Raw genomic sequence first — 14,298 nt, 5'->3', positions numbered from 1 at the left:
GCACTTTGCATCCCTGGCACTCTGGCACTCCTAACCTTCTCTCTCTCTCTCTCTCTCTCTCTCTCTCTCTCTCTCTCTCTCTCTCTCTCTTTAATTTATTTTTATTGTAAACAAATGGGATACATGTTGTTTCTGTTTATACATGGAGTAATGGCTTATCATTTGTGTGATCATACATTTATATAGGGTAATGGTGTTTGAATCATTCTGTTATTTTTTTCTTTCCTCCACCCCTCCCACCCCTCTTTTCCTTCTATACAGTCCCTTCTTCCTCCATTCTTGCCCCCCCTCCCACCCCCCATTATGTGTCATCATCCGCTTATCAGTGAGATCATCCATCTTTTGGATTTTTGAGATTGGCTTATCTCACTTAGCATGATATTCTCCAGTTTCATCCATTTGCCTGCAAATGCCTTAATTTTATCATTCTTTATGGCTGAGTAATATTCCATTGTGTACATATATATACCACAGTTTCTTTATCCATTCATCAATTGAAGGACATCTAGGTTGGTTCCACAGTCTGGCTATTGTGAATTGAGCAGCTATGAACATTGATGTGGCTGCATCTCTGTAGTGTGCTGATTTTAAGTCCTTTGGGTATAGACCAAGGAGTGGGATAGCTGGGTCAAATGGTGGGTCCATTCCAAGCTTTCTGAGGAGTCTCCATACTGCTTTCCAGAGTGGCTGCACTAATTTGCAGCCCCACCAGCAATGTATGAGTGTACCTTTTTCCCCACATCCTCTCCAACACCTATTGTTGCTTATATTCTTGATGATCTCCATTCTAATTGGGGTGAGATGGAATCTTAGTGTAGTTTTGATTCGCATTTCTCTTATTACTAAAGATGTTTAACATTTTTTCATATCTGTTGATTGCTTGTAGATCTTCTGTGAAGCGTCTGTTCATTTCCTTAGCCCATTTGTTGATCGGGTTATTTGTATTCTTGGTGTAGAGTTTTTTGAGTTCTTTATATATTCTGGAAATTAGTGCTCTATCTGAAGTATGAGTGGCAAAGATTTTCTCCCACTCTGTAGGCTCTCTCTTCACATTGCTGATAGTTTTCTTTGCTGAGAGAAAGCTATTTAGTTTGAATCTATCCCAGTTATTGATTCTTGCTTTTATTTCTTGTGCTGTGGGAGTCCTGTTAAGGAAGTCTGGTCCTAAGCCGACATGTTGAAGATTTGGACCCGCTTTTTCTTCTATAAGATGAAGGATCTCGGAACCTTCTCCTTTTAAAGGAGCTCTGCTTCTGATCTAGACAAGCAGTGTGTGTTCCAGGGTGCTGCCTTTCTCCGCTGAATCTGTTCAGCTCAGCCTTTCTTGTTTTTCATTTGTGGAAATTCTGTTATTTTATCATTTGGCCAGTTTTCATGCCTATTAAGTTACCCTGCTCAGAACAGTTTTGTTTTCCAGACTAACCAGATAATTGTGAAAGAGTGTTGTTTCAGAGGAACACAACACCCCGCTCAACTTGGTGTGGATCTGCAGGAGATTCTGAAAAATAAAACCAAGGGTTCTCAGACACTGAGCGCCAGAGGGGCCGGCCTTTGCAGTGAGGCGCCTGACGGTGTTCTGTGAGGCTGAGGCAGGAGCCAGGTGCTTAAAGGGTGGGCGATGACCCTCTGCCCTTGCCCCGCTGCACAGTGCTTGGGTCCCCCTGTGTGCCAGCTGCTCCAGGGGTCCCCTCTGCTCTCTGTCCTGCTTTTCTGCTGTCTTTCAAGGACGTCTTACAACATACTGCACTGAATTTGCAACCCATGTTTACATAGATGACCTTGTGTCTTTCTCAAGAGCTCGTAGATTTAAGCTGCTATAATTAAGTAGTTTTTAAAAGATTTTCAACTATGTGGAGTTTACACTGTACATTTTAATGTAATTCCCAGAAAGTCCTAGAAGCCTTTAGAGTCACAGTGGTGTGAATTGTGGTCCAGGAACGGTGGCCAAGGCGAGGAAAAGTGGGACAAAGGCAGTAAAGCAGCAAATCCAGGGGTTGAGGGATGTGGCACCAGCAGCCAACAGTAACCGCTGGGCGGCTTGGCCTTCGGTCATCTGTGTGCACCCCAGGCAGTGAACGAAAGGAGGTTTGGCTCCTTAAAAATTGGTCATAATAGGAAAAGAAAGAATGAAGAAAGGGTCTTAATGATGCCACCTACTGGTGAGTCCTTTTCTGAATGTCTCCTTTTGGGGTGCTGTGGGCACAATGTGGGGATGTGGTTAGTGCTCTGCAGAGACAGTGCTACCCAGAAGCTGAGCCTCCTCTGAAAGCTAGTTCCCCTTGGAACAGAAGCTGGTGTGGAAGGATTCGGTGTGAACGGTGTTCTTGTTCTTGAAGGGAAATCATTCCTGAAGTCAGGCGGGGCTTCCAGGCCTCTTGGTGCCGCTTGCGGGGCAGTGCTTTTCCACGTTTCCTGACAGGTCTGTCACAGGCGAGGATGGTTTGGAGAAGGGCATCAAGGCCTCCTCTGTTTTCGCCTGTTTTTATGGGCCCTGTGATCTTAGGCAAATAAACCTTTGAGGTGCCGTCTCCTCAGTGGCAAATGGCAGCTAATAACGGAGGAGACAATGCCCGTGCCAGGCACCAGCGCCGGGGCTGCATCAGCTGCATGCCTTTCTTGGTGCTGTTGCTCTGTGGCCTGGAGGTCCCGGCTGGCCCTCCCATCCTGGGTCTCCTGCACTGTCCAGCGCATAGGGTCCTTTTGGAAGGTTTAGGCTGAAGGATGGGGTCATGGGGTCTCTTCTGACAATTGGGATACTGTATTCCCACCCAGCCATTGAGGTTTGATTGATGTGGCCCCTGGCCAGGGCGTGCCCCAGCAGGGTCTCCTCTGTGGTGTGCTGGTGTACCCCAGCTCCTGCTCTCCCTCATCCACTGGTCGCAGCTGTGGGGAGGAGCTTTCTCAGCTCCTTGTGTGCGCTAAGGTCCAGGCTTCGCTCTGTGGGGACCACACCTTCCCAAGCAGTCCTGTGTCTGCTGTCTCCAGGTTGTCCTGGGTGATTGTGGGGCATTTCTGCTGGGACCCATGTGCTCCATTTTCTAACACACAAGGTGCCCAGTGTCCCATTTGGTGGAGGATGCTGAGTGCTGAGTCCTCTGCTGGCCCCACAGGGGTGGTCCATAGCAGAGGTGAGAGCTCCTGACCCTGGTCTGCTCGACACTGGAGTCCTCCTCAGGGCCTCAGTGCCATGTGGCCTCTGCTGGGGCAGAGGGCACCCTACTGTGGGAGGTGTGGACTCTGCCTCCCCTCCTGTTGAGGACTGGGGAGCGGGGGCTGGTGGGGTTTGTGGGATACACAGTAAGACAGTGTGAGTCCAGTTTTGGAGGCTGAGTTTCCTGCCTGCAAAGGTGGGCAGTGATCCAGCCCAGGGTGGCTGTGGGCTCAGAGTAGCATCTGCAGGGCCTGTGAGAACAGTGCCTGGGCTGCCGGTGGTGCAGGGACCCATCCTACAGTGCTGTGAGGTACCAGAAAGCCTGCGCCTTACCTTGCTATGAGCAATTGCAGTTTTTACTTATAGCATTTGATAAGTTTGAATGTGTCATTGATGGAGTTTGAGCTGGACCTCCTTCTCTGGAGCAGCGAGGACTGAGGGGTCACTGTGACAGACCCCAGCCACCTCTTCCTCCCGTGGAGCCACCTGTGTGGCCTGGAGTGTGGGAGCAGGTGGGCCTGGGCTTCCTGCCCTGCAGCCACACTCCCTGGGCCTCCTGGAGCACAGTGTCGATTCTTGGGTGTTGTGTCACCTGGAGAAAGACTCCCTTAAAGAATTGTCCACACCTGACCCTAACCATCTGCAGGCAACTTGAACTCTTGGCCTTGGTTGACTGGAAATAGCCTCTTCCTGCTCTCAGAAGGACTTGCCAAGAGCCAGCTAGCTACGAAGGCCAGCTGTCCTCACGCTCGAAGGAAGCCCATGTTGGAGGACTGCCGTGGTGCTCAGCTGTGCTATGGCCAACATTCCCCACTGCAGGGCCTGGGCCTCTGAGGCCTGGTCCAGGTGGGAGCCTGGCGGTGCCACCTGGGTTCTGTGACGTCCTTTAAGTCTGCCTGTCACCTGGTGCCTAGGATGTTAGAAGTGCACTGTCTTCTCTTGCCTTTCTTTTCCTCTTTCTGAACCCTGGAGACTAGAGGTGTGGCCTCTTAACCTCCAGGGACTGTGGCCAGTGCTGTGCTCCAAGGAATGCTGGCAACTGCAGAAGCCCAGGGTGCCGTGGGCCCTCTGTCATTCGAACTCGAAGTTCAAGGAAACAGCCTGAGGAGCCTCAAAGGGGCAGGGTCTTTTCTACCACGTCTTCCTGATGCGCAACCCATCTGAGCGCGTGTGACAGCAGCAGATGGTCACTAGGCCTCTCCTTCCCACTTGGGGTCATCTTTACCATCCACGTGTCTTCCCCAGGCCTCTGCCTGTGTGACCTGGTGGTGCAGCAGAGGGGAGCAGTCAGTCCTGCACACGTGGGGGGTGCCAGCCTTTTCTGCTGCACTTACCAGAAGCCAACAGTGGAGGTGCTGAAAGGTGTGACTTCTGCAGTAGATCCCCGTTGAGAACATTTCCTCCCTTCATTCGCCAGTCACTCTGGTCATGGTTCGCCTTTGTTATGACCTGCACCTTCAACGCCTGAGTTTTCAGACATTCCGTCTCTTCAGCTTTAGCTGGCCGCACGGACCATGTGACGGTCACTTCTTCACATGCTCATGGGGTCGTGTGGGATGCCCTGGGTGCCCTCTGAGTGACTGTTAGCCAGGACCAAAGGCAAGCTGCCTGATTCTGCCCACTCATTCGGAGTAGTTGCAATTTGATCTTAAACACACTTACTGAAGAATATTTTAAAATGCGAAATAATTGCAAAATCATAATTAGGCTCTTATACCTAATATTTTAGCTTGGGATTTTAACTTGCTTGAGCTTTTCTACATTTATGCAGACATACACAAGCCAGGCTGAGTGGAGCTGGCCACGAGGGGCTGGTCCCTTCCTTCTGCTTCCTCCACTCACCCAGAGACTCCATCTGTGGTTCTGAGGAGTCGCCACCCAGTCCTTAGCCTCTGCCCTTCCCCATTCAGGTCTTTTCTAGTTGAGAGTCGTGAGCTTCGCTGGCACAAGCTCTGACCAGAATCCCATGCCTCCATTCCCCATGACTCAGTGGCCGAGGTTCATCTTTCCCAGCCTTGGCCACTGGGGATAGGCCACACTTGAAGTTGCCATTAGAAACAATGTGACCCAGGTTTGCAAGTCTTAATTATCTGGGCAGCGTCTTCCAGGAACTTGCCCTTTGCCCTGCGTGAAGAAGTGCTGGGTCAGAGGGACAGCGGGCTGGGCCTGCTCATCATAGGGTCCTGGCCCCCAGGAGCTTAGACAAGGTAAACAACAACCCACTCTGCAGAGCTTGGCAGCTACCACCATGCACACCGGGGGAGTTACCATAGAAGCCTGGGGGCTGAGCGGGGGCTTGGGGCCACAGGTGCTGGAGGCAGGGTGTGGAAGTGTGGCTGAGCCGCGCGGTGGGAGGGTCTGCGTGAGCAGGTGTGCAGAAGCATGTCTGATGGCATATTTGGTGGATTTGGTGGGTTTGGGTCACAGGGAATCTCAGTAGTATGAAGGCTTTATTAAGTGCATCCTGTGGGAGCCACGGAGGGTCCGGGCCTTTCTGGGCCTGGCCCCCTCCTTTCCTCAGCCTGAGAGTGTGAGTGTGTCCATGTGGGTCACAGGCAGCTCTCCTGTAGTGCCTTTCTTCTTCCCCAGTCCCAGGTTTCTTTGAAGATGCTCGCTTTGCATTTCCTGAGTGTTTCTTTAGGGCTGCTGGCTCAGGTAGCACTGGCCCTCCCTGTGAGCAGGGCCCAGGAAAGGCCATGGGCGTGGCCCTTCCCTGCCTTCTTTGCATGTCACCCACTTGGTACCTGCTGCTCTTCGCCCTTAGCCTCCTCTTGTCATTCGGTGGGTCCCCTTCTCCACATGGTGTGCGTCTCCGAGTGTGACCAGCTGTTCTGCTGACGTCTGTCTCGGGGGCGGGGAGGGTCCAGCAGCCATAGCCTGACTGCCTGCCATGGGCTTTGACCCTGTCTCCCATCCAAGGGCCACTCCACCCTGGCCCTGGGTGCTATTAGACTTGGTGCCCTTGAGCATTGTTAGATGTTGGGATTTGCAAAGTAGTCCTCATTCTGGAGCAGATGTCTCATTTCAGTATACTGGAGTTTTAGGGAACTTGATGTTATTTTGAGTGAGGTGTTTTTGTTTTGTTTTTGTTTTTTCTCTTCATGCCAAAATTAAAAAGCAAAAAAAAAAAAAAATCCGGCTATGCTAGCCCCACCGATGGATGAATGCTCCTGAGATGTGGAGAGGATTGCGCCCAGCTGCCTTGTGCAGGTTAGAGCCAGGACCAGGATCCACGTCCCCATCACGCTGAGCACCTGCCGAGCCAGGGTCTGTGCTGGGCGAGACCCTGTGCCCTCTTCTGACACTTTTGAGGACGTCTCAGGCAGCCAGACTGAGACCTGGAGACCGGATGGCTGGCACTTGTGTGCAGGCTGCCCCACAGCACCCCTGCTGCCCCACAGTTGCCTCTAAGGCTGGGATGGCTGGCTGTCCTCTGCTCTCAGAAGCTGTAGCCTTGAGAGGAAATGCACCACATTTCCTTGGTGGTTGGGACCAAGCCTGCAAGGACTGTACGGGACGGCACCTTATGCTGAACTGCCAGGGAGCACGTGCTGGGGAAGTGGAGATGGAACGGGATGAGCAGTCAGGCAGGGCTGAAGCCATCAGTCATGGGCAGCACAGGGTCACTGTCACCTCAAGGTCTCCGCTGTCACTGCCTTGCCCAGGTCTGATGGCTTCTCCACTGCCAGCTCTGGACTCCACAGCCCAGACCCTCTGACCTCTCCTGCCTTTCCTGGATGGGCTGTGCCCCCTGGTGGCTCCTCGCGCTCTCTGCCAGGCCCTTGAGACTCACTTTCCCTCCCTATAGTGTCCCCCTCCTTGCCCCACATGCTGCTCTTGTCACAGAGCTTCCCACGCAGGTCCATATGCCCCAACAGCAAAGGACTCCAAACAGCAGTGTCAATAGTGGAGCCCCTGGCCCTGCCTTCTGTGGTGCACCCCTCCACCAGCCCTCTTGGGCAGGGCCTTTGCATCTGCCTCCCTGATGGGCTTGGGCCCACCGCTCAGCGTGGAGCACACCAGGTGGGAGGGGAGGCCCCACTGCTGAAGAAGGTGCAGTGTGAGCTGGGACTGGTGGATGAGGCCAGGGGTGGGTGCAGGACTTCCCCAGCAGCATTGTTGGACGGGGGCTGGGGCGGGGGCGGAGCTGGGACCTTCCCGAGAAGAGAACCTTAGGAAGCCCTCCCTGGGTACGGAGCTTAAAAACTCAGATGAACTCGACTCACAGAGCTGCCTGGTGCATTCATTAATGGGAAGTGCATGTGTAGGGACGGTCCTGACCCTGAGGTTGCAGCTGTTCAGGTGCTGCCTTGTCCCTGCTCCTCAGCTGGGGTGAGCCTCCAGGACCCCAGGGGATGTGGGCAGTTCAGTCAGGTCAGCAGAAGGAAAGTCCCAGCAACCAGGTCTCCAGCCCACCTGACCAAAAAGCCCCTGCTCCCAAAACAAGAGCCCTGTCTACGTTTTCCTGAAATTCTCACTTTTATTTTAAACGGAGCTGCGTGGTTAAAGCAGAACCACATTGCCTGGAAAAGTCTAGTTCTGAGGCAGAAGTGATAAAACTCCACCTGGTGAGTCAAAACAGAAGAAGGGCCCTACACGTTTTTGTCGATGGATTCTTGAGAAACAGCTAAAACCCCGGATCATTGCGTTTCGCTGTTTTCCCCAGGAGGGGGCTGAGCTCTGTCTAACGTGCTTGACTGCTACCAGCGCAGTGTGTGCAGCCAGGCCTTGCCCGGCTCTGCCTGGTGCTCCTTGGGGGCAGGCAGTGCCGGGTGCTGTTGGGTGCACTGTGGCAGCAGATCTGTTTTGGATGTAGGTACCAGGCAGGCTCGTGTCTTTGTTGGGTTTTGAACTTGCTTGGAAACCAGTGGTGTAGACATGTAGTTTTTTGGTTTCCTTTGTTCTTTGTAATTAATGCTGGACACACCACAGTTTATGGAGAAGGTCAGAGGCTGAGTGTTGCCAACCTGTCCCTCCTGCATGCAGCCCTGTGCCACTTGTCACCAAGCCTGTGCTCTTCAGTAATGACTGTGATCAGTGGAATGGCCAGCGGAATGTGAGGCTGAGCGGAAGCCTGCACCCCCTCACATGCTGGAGCCCTGGGAGAGCAGCAAGGAGCTGGTTCAGAGAGGTGGCCCTGAGGGCTGGGCATGAGGCGTCACTGTTGGTTTGTTGCTCCCTTCCCAGCGGGGGGGTGTCACCCCAGACGTCTTGTTCTGAGGGGAGTCTGCGGGGCCTCCCTCAGCAAACAGTACGGAACTGGAAGCAGGACTGTGCCCAGCACTCCTGCACATCCTGAGCAGGACGGTGGGCAACTTCCTGAAGGGGCTGCCAGGTGTCAGCCTGCAGGGTGTCCCCTCACCAGCGCCACAGTGGCAGCAGTTGCAGGGTGTTTGGAGGAGATGTTGCACCAAGCCATGGCAGTCTTGTCACAGGGCATTCTTCTGATTCTTTCCCACCACTCCATTTAAAAAGGCTCTTTACTTGTTCAGAACCATGGGAAACCAGAACACCTGGTGCAAAATCAGGCAGTGTCCTGGTCTGAGGCCCTGCTTTGCCAACCCTGGCCTGGACTGTGGAGCAAGCATGTACTGGTGTGGTGTGTGCTGCTTTAAAGAGTGCGTTCTCCAACAGCATGGTTCAGAAGCACAGTAGGGTACGTCACAAGGTGCAGCTGCTCTTAGGTTCTTGGGCTGTGTCAGCCTGCTGCCTCCTGGGGACAGGTGCATAAGCCACAGTTGTGTGTGAGCTCAGGGTGGATCTCTGGCCCTCTTGGGGAGGCACCTAGGTCTGAGTAAAAACTCCACGGCTCCTGGCAGCTTGGGCTCGTGAGCATCCAGCACCCTTGGAGACAGAGGCCCCATCCTGCCTGCTCTGGGCTGTCCTGACTGGGGCTGCCTGGGCCCCAGTGCAGGGTGGTGATGGGGTGGGGTTCACCCTGATCTCATCCAAGACCCTGCTGTTGCCTCCTGGACACATTCCAGGCATGCTTTTGGGTTATGCAGGGTCAGGAGGGCAGAGCGAAGCAACCGACTGGACAGAGGACTGTGTGGTTGCAAGCTGCCCTGGGCATCTGGTCCACCCGTCTCCCCAGAGGCGCCTCTCTGCTTGGCCCTTTGCAGCCAGAATTGCTGGCATCTGCTCTGCTGCACGTGATCTTGAGAGTCTGAGTGCTAAGCTTACACTTCTGTTTCTGCTGTGTTTCCTGCCCTTGCCTGTCAGGTCCTGGGAGAGAGACATGGGCTCCTGATTCTGTGTCAACATTTCCAGGAGCACCCTCCGCAGGTCCCTTGGGCTGACTCTCTGGAAGCCTTAGCTTGCTTTTTACTTAAGGCTTTAAAATCCCGCCTAGTGTGCTGTCTGCGGTGGGCATGGGCAGAGCAGGCAGACTTGGCCGCATCTGGGCCCATTCAGCAGTGTTGCTGCTCACAGAGGCAGATGCTGCTCTGACATGGGCCATGAGCCAGCGTGGGACCCTGTGTGGACCTGGAGCTGCCCTGGTCCTGGTCTGGAAGAGGGTGGTCCCCGCAGCTCTGATGGCCATGCTGTACTAACGAGCCTGGGTCTGTCCAATGTTGTCCCTCCAGGTGCTTCAGGGTGCTCAGCTGATTGCCGTGGCCTCCTCGGACCCTGCCGCAACTGGAGTGGATGGGTCGCCTCTCCAGGGTAGTGACATCCAGGTGCAGTACGTTCAGTTGGCACCTGTAAGCGACCACACAGCCACAGCACAGGTGAGTCCAGTAAAGGATGCCCTCCTGTGGATGGGCCTGGGCTTGCACAGTGCTCACACAGCTTTGAGGCTTTCTGTCTGACTTTCTCCTGGGGGAAGGTAGTTGACTATTGAAAAGCTCACAGTTCAGATGAAGACACTTTTGGGTAATCTGTTTTTATAAGTGCCTGGAAACATGGAGGTGAGAGGTTAGATCCTGGCCCAGTTCCAGGTTTCAAGTGATACTTGACATGAGGAAAGGCTTATTTGAATTCAGAAGCAAGAATGAAGTTCTGCCCTGTTTTCCTCTCCTCAGAGTTCACTCCTGGCCCAGGTCCCCATTTCCCTGAGAGCTCATTGCCCCTCCTGTCAAGCATCACACCTCTGTGGGGCAGGCTGCAGGTCAGCCCTCCTGTGGTCCATGGGCTGTGAGTATGCTTGACCCCAGCCAGTCCCAGCAGATGGACAGAGCTTGCCTCTGGCTGGAGAGGGAACACAGAAGACCCGAGGTGGCCCTGGTCTGCACCTCGCCTGCCTTAGTGCACCTCTGCCCAGGGTCTGAGGTCCTCTGCAGAGCTCTGTGGGCTTGGCCTTCCCCTTGCCGGGGACCTGCTCAGCCCCACCTCTGGTCATCTGCGGTGCAGGATTGGGCCCTGCCCTAGGCTGGCTGTGATCAGGCTTCTCGTAGAAGCTGGAAACTGCAGTGCTCAGCCCAGCGTAGGCACCTTTGGGAATGCTTGTGAGGACTCAGTGCTGTGGACATTGGAGGGGCCACAGAGCTGCCCAGGCAGGTGTCGGAGAAGAGGGCCTGTGGCCTCTCCTGGGCTGCCCCGTCTCAGGGACCAGTGTGGACCGACACTGGGAAGCCTGATGACTTGAGCTCCTAGTGGCACCGTCAGTTTCTGTGACTGGCGGGTGTGTTTGCAGCTAGCTCTGAAGTTAGGGTATATTCCTGCTCTTACACTGGTCCTGAGAGGGCCAGGAGTCCACCGGGAGGAAACAGGCTACTGTGCCATCTGAAACCACACAGAGCCCAGATGGTGAGGCTAGAGCTCAGACCCCTGACCTTGCTGAGGCTGAAGTCAGAGGTGTTCTGATTCGAGGGGCTTTATTTGATCTGACCACAGGCAGGACAACCTCGTACCCCTCACTTTGGGAACAGGCCTGGGCCTGTGTCCAACTTCTGCCTCTAGCTTGCCCAGCCCTTCTGGCAAATTCTGGCTGTGGGTGGTGGGTCTGTTCCTCTCCTGTCTGTGTTCCAGAGCTGGTGATCTGCTTGTGTCTCACTGTGATCAGCCTTGGGTGTGTGGAATGGCAGCCCCAGACTTCTGAGAGTCTGTGTTGGGTGTTTGGTCCCGAGCCCTTGGGGAAAGCAGATCCTCTTCTGAGGCAGTTGCTGAAGAAGTGGGGCTCAGCAGAGCCAAGCAGGTTGCCCAAGGGCAGTTTGGTGACCAGGTGTTGGAGCCTGAGGGTCTTGGCAGTGCCCTGGTGACCTCAGAACCCTGTCTCACGAGTCTCCCAATCCCAGCCAGGCTGCAGTGGGCCAAGTCCAAGAACACGGGTGCCAGTGAAGGGGCTCATGGGGGTCACTCCTGTGTGGGGAGCATGTGGGCCGGGCCCCCAGGCTTTGTGGCTGCTTTCCACTAGGCCTCGTAGCCGTGCCGGAGGAGCAGGGCCAGACGCCAGGCAGGGTGGTCAGCTTTCACTCTGGCTGACGCCACCGGAGATAACTGAGAAGGAATGTAAGGTGTGACAGTCCCGCCAGGAGGGAGTGGTGGGAGGAGAACCCCAGCCGCTGCTCCGTGGCCTGCTTGGCAGGTTCTCTTGACCTCCATGGCTGCGGTCCCTCCACATTCTGTCAGTGCTTCCTTGGGTAGCTCGGCTGCTCTGCCCGTGATGGCCCTGCCTGTGGGCTTTGGGCAGGTGGCTTTCCCAGGGAAAGACTTTCAGTCCCAGGCCAGGGCCTGTCCCCATGCCTTACCATCAGCACCCTCAGACTCCCCCGCTTCTGCAGGAACTCGGGGGCCACACCCTGCGATGGTGTGGCCTGGCCTCCCACACTGGCTCATCCCTTTTTGTGATTCCTGCCCAGCCACACGGGGCTTCTGCTGACAGTGTGGGTGAGTGCTGTGCTGGGTCCTTCCTCCTGAAGTGTAAGCCCCTCCCTCTTAGGGAAGCAGCATGTCGCGTGTCATCAGTTCTTGGAAAGTGCAGCCCTAGACTGCGGTCCGAGTTGTCGAGTGCCGGCTCCCCTGGGCACCTCAGCCTTTGGGCAGTTCTTCGGTCTGTCCTGTCTCTTCCCACGTGGCCACTGTTCCTGACTCTTCAGCTGCACCTCTGGGTGCACACAGAAGCCTGGATGGTTTACTCCACTCCGTGTGCTCTGGGCGCTGATGGGGAAGGAGGTGACGTCCTCCAGGGTGGTGTATCTTCCTCAGGACGAAGCTGTGACTTGCACATAGGTCCATGATGTACGTTGCTGCTTAGAACCTGTCTTCAAGGGAGCAAAGGTAGCTCTCTCGGAAGTGTTTTTTGGAATGTTGGAGAGTAATGTGCTACCTGAGGTTCTAGGTAGATGTGTCCACTAAGGACATACACCAACTAATCCTGTTTACTCCCCCAGTACACCCAGGCCAGGGCATGGGGAGCTGGCTGTAGCCACTGTGTCCCGAGGGCGCGTGCAGGAGAGGTGGGCTGGGCTGGGTCTGTCAGTGTCGCTGCAGTGCTGAGGTGTCCCGCGTACTGCACTGAAGTCGGGGTGATGGCGATCCTGGAGCTCTGTGGAGCCCTGCCTGTGTGTTGTCTACTCTGCATGAAGGTCCTCGGCTGCTGCATGACAAGGGAGTGACTGGGACCTGTGCTGGCACATGTGTTTTCAGGAAAGCCCTCCTTTGTTCCTCTTGCAGGCGGCTGAGACCCTGCAGCCCACCCTGCAGCCTGAAATGCAGCTGGAACATGGAGCAATCCAGATACAGTGAGGCAGGAGGGACATTGCCACCAGTACTGCGCTGTGCCTGGATCAGCCAGCAGCCTTTGTCTCCTGCGCGCCTGTTCTCACCCGGGCCTGGAAGCGACTGTGCAGATTCTCTGCAGCACACCCGGAGGCCGCCTCCTGCTGGGGTGTGCTGGCTGTCCCTGCCAGAAGGGCCCTGGTTGGAGTCCCGCTGCTGGGTTGGGCAGGGGAGCACGGGGCCGAGCGCGCTGAGCACACTTGGAAAGTCAAGAATGACGATGTTTTGTTTAAACAGCTTTTTTTAATTTGCTATGGTGTTTATAACAAAAAAGAAAATTGGAAAAAAAAAAAAAGAAAAACAGTGGCATAGCTGAGGGCTTTTGCCGTGTGCTCTTTTCAGCATCATGGGGACGCGTTTGCAAGAGATGGCTAGCGGTTTTGATGGAAAGATTGCTTACCTACTTTTCTAGGGAGGTGCCCTCCCACACACTGTAATTATGCATTTTTAATGAAATAAACTGTATTTATGACCAAGGCCGCTTCAGTGCTCTCTCACCTGGAGAGGTGCTGCCCAGGGTGGGGCCTGACACCAGCCTGGTTGTTTCCGGGCCCCCACTGCTCTGGGAGCCACTCGTGCCCAGGCTTCCACAGTGGTGGCAGGTGTTTGGGAGCGTCCCTGGAGACAGCCAGGAGTCCCACCTCAGTGTCGAGGAAGACTCAGAAGCACATCCCTGGCCCTGGGTGTCTTGTCCCATCACAGATACACCAGCCTTTGGAAGGCACGCCCCGGGGTCTTATCCAGAGGGGTTTGTCTCAACATCTGCCATTTTTTGAAAAGCAGAAGCAGCTCCAAATGGACGTGCAAGGGGTGATTTGAATTACAGGTGACCAGCAGTGCCTGGCCCGCTTCCTCCCACACTGTTTGGCAGCCACATTAGTAGGGTTTATGAAATTCCAGTAAAATTGTACTTGCTGACTCAGAATATGGTGCCTAGTACTTTTTCTGGAAAGAGTTCAAAGTTGCCTTCTAAAACTGTCACAGCTGTGCTCACTCCACCCTCTCAGGGCTCCTGGCCTGGGTCATGTCCACCAGGGCAGGCTGAGGGGCACAGGGCAACTTCCTTCAGGCCATGTCTACCTGTGGGCGTCTGGTCACTTCTGCAGCTGGGCCTGGGGGAGAAATCAAGGCTCCTAGCACTAACCTCAGGTAGGCCATGCTGCAGGATCTGGGAGGGAGAAGGGCCCACGGCACAGAATTCTTCAGGGAGGGAACCCTGCAGCACGTCTAGGTGAACAAGAAAGAGGATACTGAGATCCAGAAGGTACACCAGCTGGTGTGAACCAGAATAAACCCTTGCTGAGAGGACGTGAAAGACCAAGAGCGAGCAGACCTCCTGTGGTGGGTAGAGGGCAGCAGACTGCATTCCATGAAGCCAGGGTCTGAGAGAACAGCTCTCAGCACAGAGCTGGCTCTTCAGGAAACTT

At 54.7% G+C, this 14,298-nt stretch overlaps 1 protein-coding gene across 11 annotated transcripts in view; it reads left to right on the top strand.

The window, feature by feature from the left end:
* The window catches only part of BANP (BTG3 associated nuclear protein), an 84,844-nt gene extending 71,497 nt beyond the window's left edge, over window positions 1-13,347 (top strand). For all 11 annotated transcript variants that reach the window (XM_079119614.1, XM_079119613.1, XM_079119609.1 and 8 more), the window contains 2 exons: window positions 9,739-9,882; window positions 12,767-13,347. In XM_079119614.1, the coding sequence (XP_078975740.1) occupies window positions 9,739-9,882; window positions 12,767-12,838 (216 nt within the window). In that variant the 3' untranslated portion in view covers window positions 12,839-13,347. The remainder of the gene's footprint in view (window positions 1-9,738; window positions 9,883-12,766) is intronic.
* The last annotated feature ends 951 nt before the right edge of the window (window positions 13,348-14,298 follow it).

The sequence above is a fragment of the Sciurus vulgaris genome (genome assembly GCF_902686455.1).
Source record: "Sciurus vulgaris genome assembly, chromosome: 17".
Lineage (NCBI taxonomy): Eukaryota > Metazoa > Chordata > Mammalia > Rodentia > Sciuridae > Sciurus > Sciurus vulgaris.
Note: the sequence above shows the minus strand (reverse complement) of the source record. Positions and strands in the feature narration are given on the sequence as shown.